The sequence below is a fragment of the Rhodamnia argentea genome, chromosome 10 (assembly GCF_020921035.1).
Source record: "Rhodamnia argentea isolate NSW1041297 chromosome 10, ASM2092103v1, whole genome shotgun sequence".
Classification (NCBI taxonomy): domain Eukaryota; kingdom Viridiplantae; phylum Streptophyta; class Magnoliopsida; order Myrtales; family Myrtaceae; genus Rhodamnia; species Rhodamnia argentea.
The window spans coordinates 1,387,854-1,389,553 of NC_063159.1; the positions used below are offsets into that span (position 1 = coordinate 1,387,854).

The 1,700-nt window shown below is 44.5% G+C and overlaps 1 protein-coding gene across 1 annotated transcript; it reads left to right on the forward strand.

Moving 5' to 3' along the window:
- Positions 1-483: 483 nt before the first annotated feature.
- Positions 484-1,154, forward strand: LOC115739865 (zinc finger protein ZAT11-like). Its single transcript, XM_030673158.2, has one exon. It carries the CDS (start codon positions 568-570, stop codon positions 1,126-1,128), a length of 561 nt encoding a protein of 186 aa, XP_030529018.1. The 5' UTR covers positions 484-567; the 3' UTR covers positions 1,129-1,154.
- Positions 1,155-1,700: the final 546 nt, after the last annotated feature.

Consider the following 1,700-nt stretch of genomic DNA (forward strand, 5'->3'; position numbering starts at 1 on the left):
TTAATTTGCCATTTATAATTCCTTTAATGTGTTTCCCATTGGTACAACGTGAATAATCGGAGGCGGCGTCCAAGAAAGAAGAAGCATGTGAGACCGTAACAGTTGTGATTTGGTCCTGCGTGGCATCGTGTTCTCGTAATGAATAAAACAAAACAGATAAAACAATCTGTATGTAGTAAGGTCCGAGCCTCTAGAACAAATCAGACATTTCAAAGAATTACACCAATCTTGACTATTGCTCCCTTCTTCTTTTGGCAACCAGGCCGCGCCTTTTCGTTCCACACAGTGCAAATTGGTCTTGTGGCTGCCCAATGGGAACCCGCCACGTGTGACAGAACAACAGCAAACCCAGTCAAACATGTTTCCTCCTTTCATTACGAAAATGCAAACGTCATTTCTTAATGTTTGAGTCCCCATTCTCAGCCCGACATTTTGCCTATAAATACCCCAAACACGCTTCACACACTTCACCATCACATTCTTTTCGAAAGATAAGCTCGAGCCCCCGCAAGCAAACAAAAACCACCCCACGAACTCCATCCACACCCCAATCTCTCTCTATCATCGATGACGTTCTCTTGCGCGCCGACGTTGAAAAGAAGCAGAGATGACTGTGAAAGGATGAACTTGGACATGGCGAAATGCCTCATGCTTCTCTCCCATGGCATCAACCCAAATCCTCAAAGAGCGGCTGTGCGTCACGATGAAGAAAACTTTGAGTGCAAGACGTGCAATCGCCGGTTCTCTTCATTCCAGGCGCTCGGCGGCCACCGGGCAAGCCACAAGAAGCCGAAGCTGCTGGAGACGAAGCCAGTAGACAGCACCAAGTTGGCTTTGGGATCGACAGTGAAGCCCAAGATGCACGAATGCTCGATTTGCGGGATGAAGTTCTCGCTGGGGCAAGCCTTGGGAGGCCACATGAGGAGGCACAGGGCTGAACTGATGAGCGGGAGCATGATGAACATGGATGAGCTTTTCACGGTTGATTCGACGATCCCAGTGTTGAAGAGGTCGAATAGCAGCAACAAGAGGATTATGGGCCTGGACTTGAACTTGACTCCTCTTGAGAATGACCTCAAGTTCTTGTTTGGCAAGATGGCTCCGAAGATAGATCCCTTGCTCCTGTAATTATGATTCCTCGTTCTCACGTTGTTTTCCCGAGGAGTACTACTTTAGGTTGATGATTTGTTCATTCATTTGTTGTACAAAATGAAAGTTCTATTTGGACCGACTAAGTTTAGGGGTTTTCGTAAATCAATTTTTGTTTTTTTTTTCTCCAGTTGTGAAAGAGATTATTTGTTGACAAAATCATGCTGAATAATACTAGATGTAAAGACAGCACTGTGTACAATATTAGTAACGAAAGATGGTGAAGGCGATCTGAATGCTTGCTTCTGTTTTGACATCCATTGACAGTCGGTTTTTATTGTACGCCTTTATCAAACTTAAGACTTTCCGCTTAAATGCCATCTAAGAGCTGAGGATATAATCATCTATAATGTGTTAAATTATTAAGGGGAAAGACCTTACATGTACGATTTCCATTCCTTGTTTCCCTAAGTAGAATAACTTTTTCACGCTTAGTTTCAGGCCGAGTCTCGACCTTCCTTCCCTAAGGAAGGAGAAGCGTCAGAATGTTTATGCACTAATATGCGGAAGGGCCCGACAGTGTTGTCTATTCGTAGTGTAGATCAGTTGCC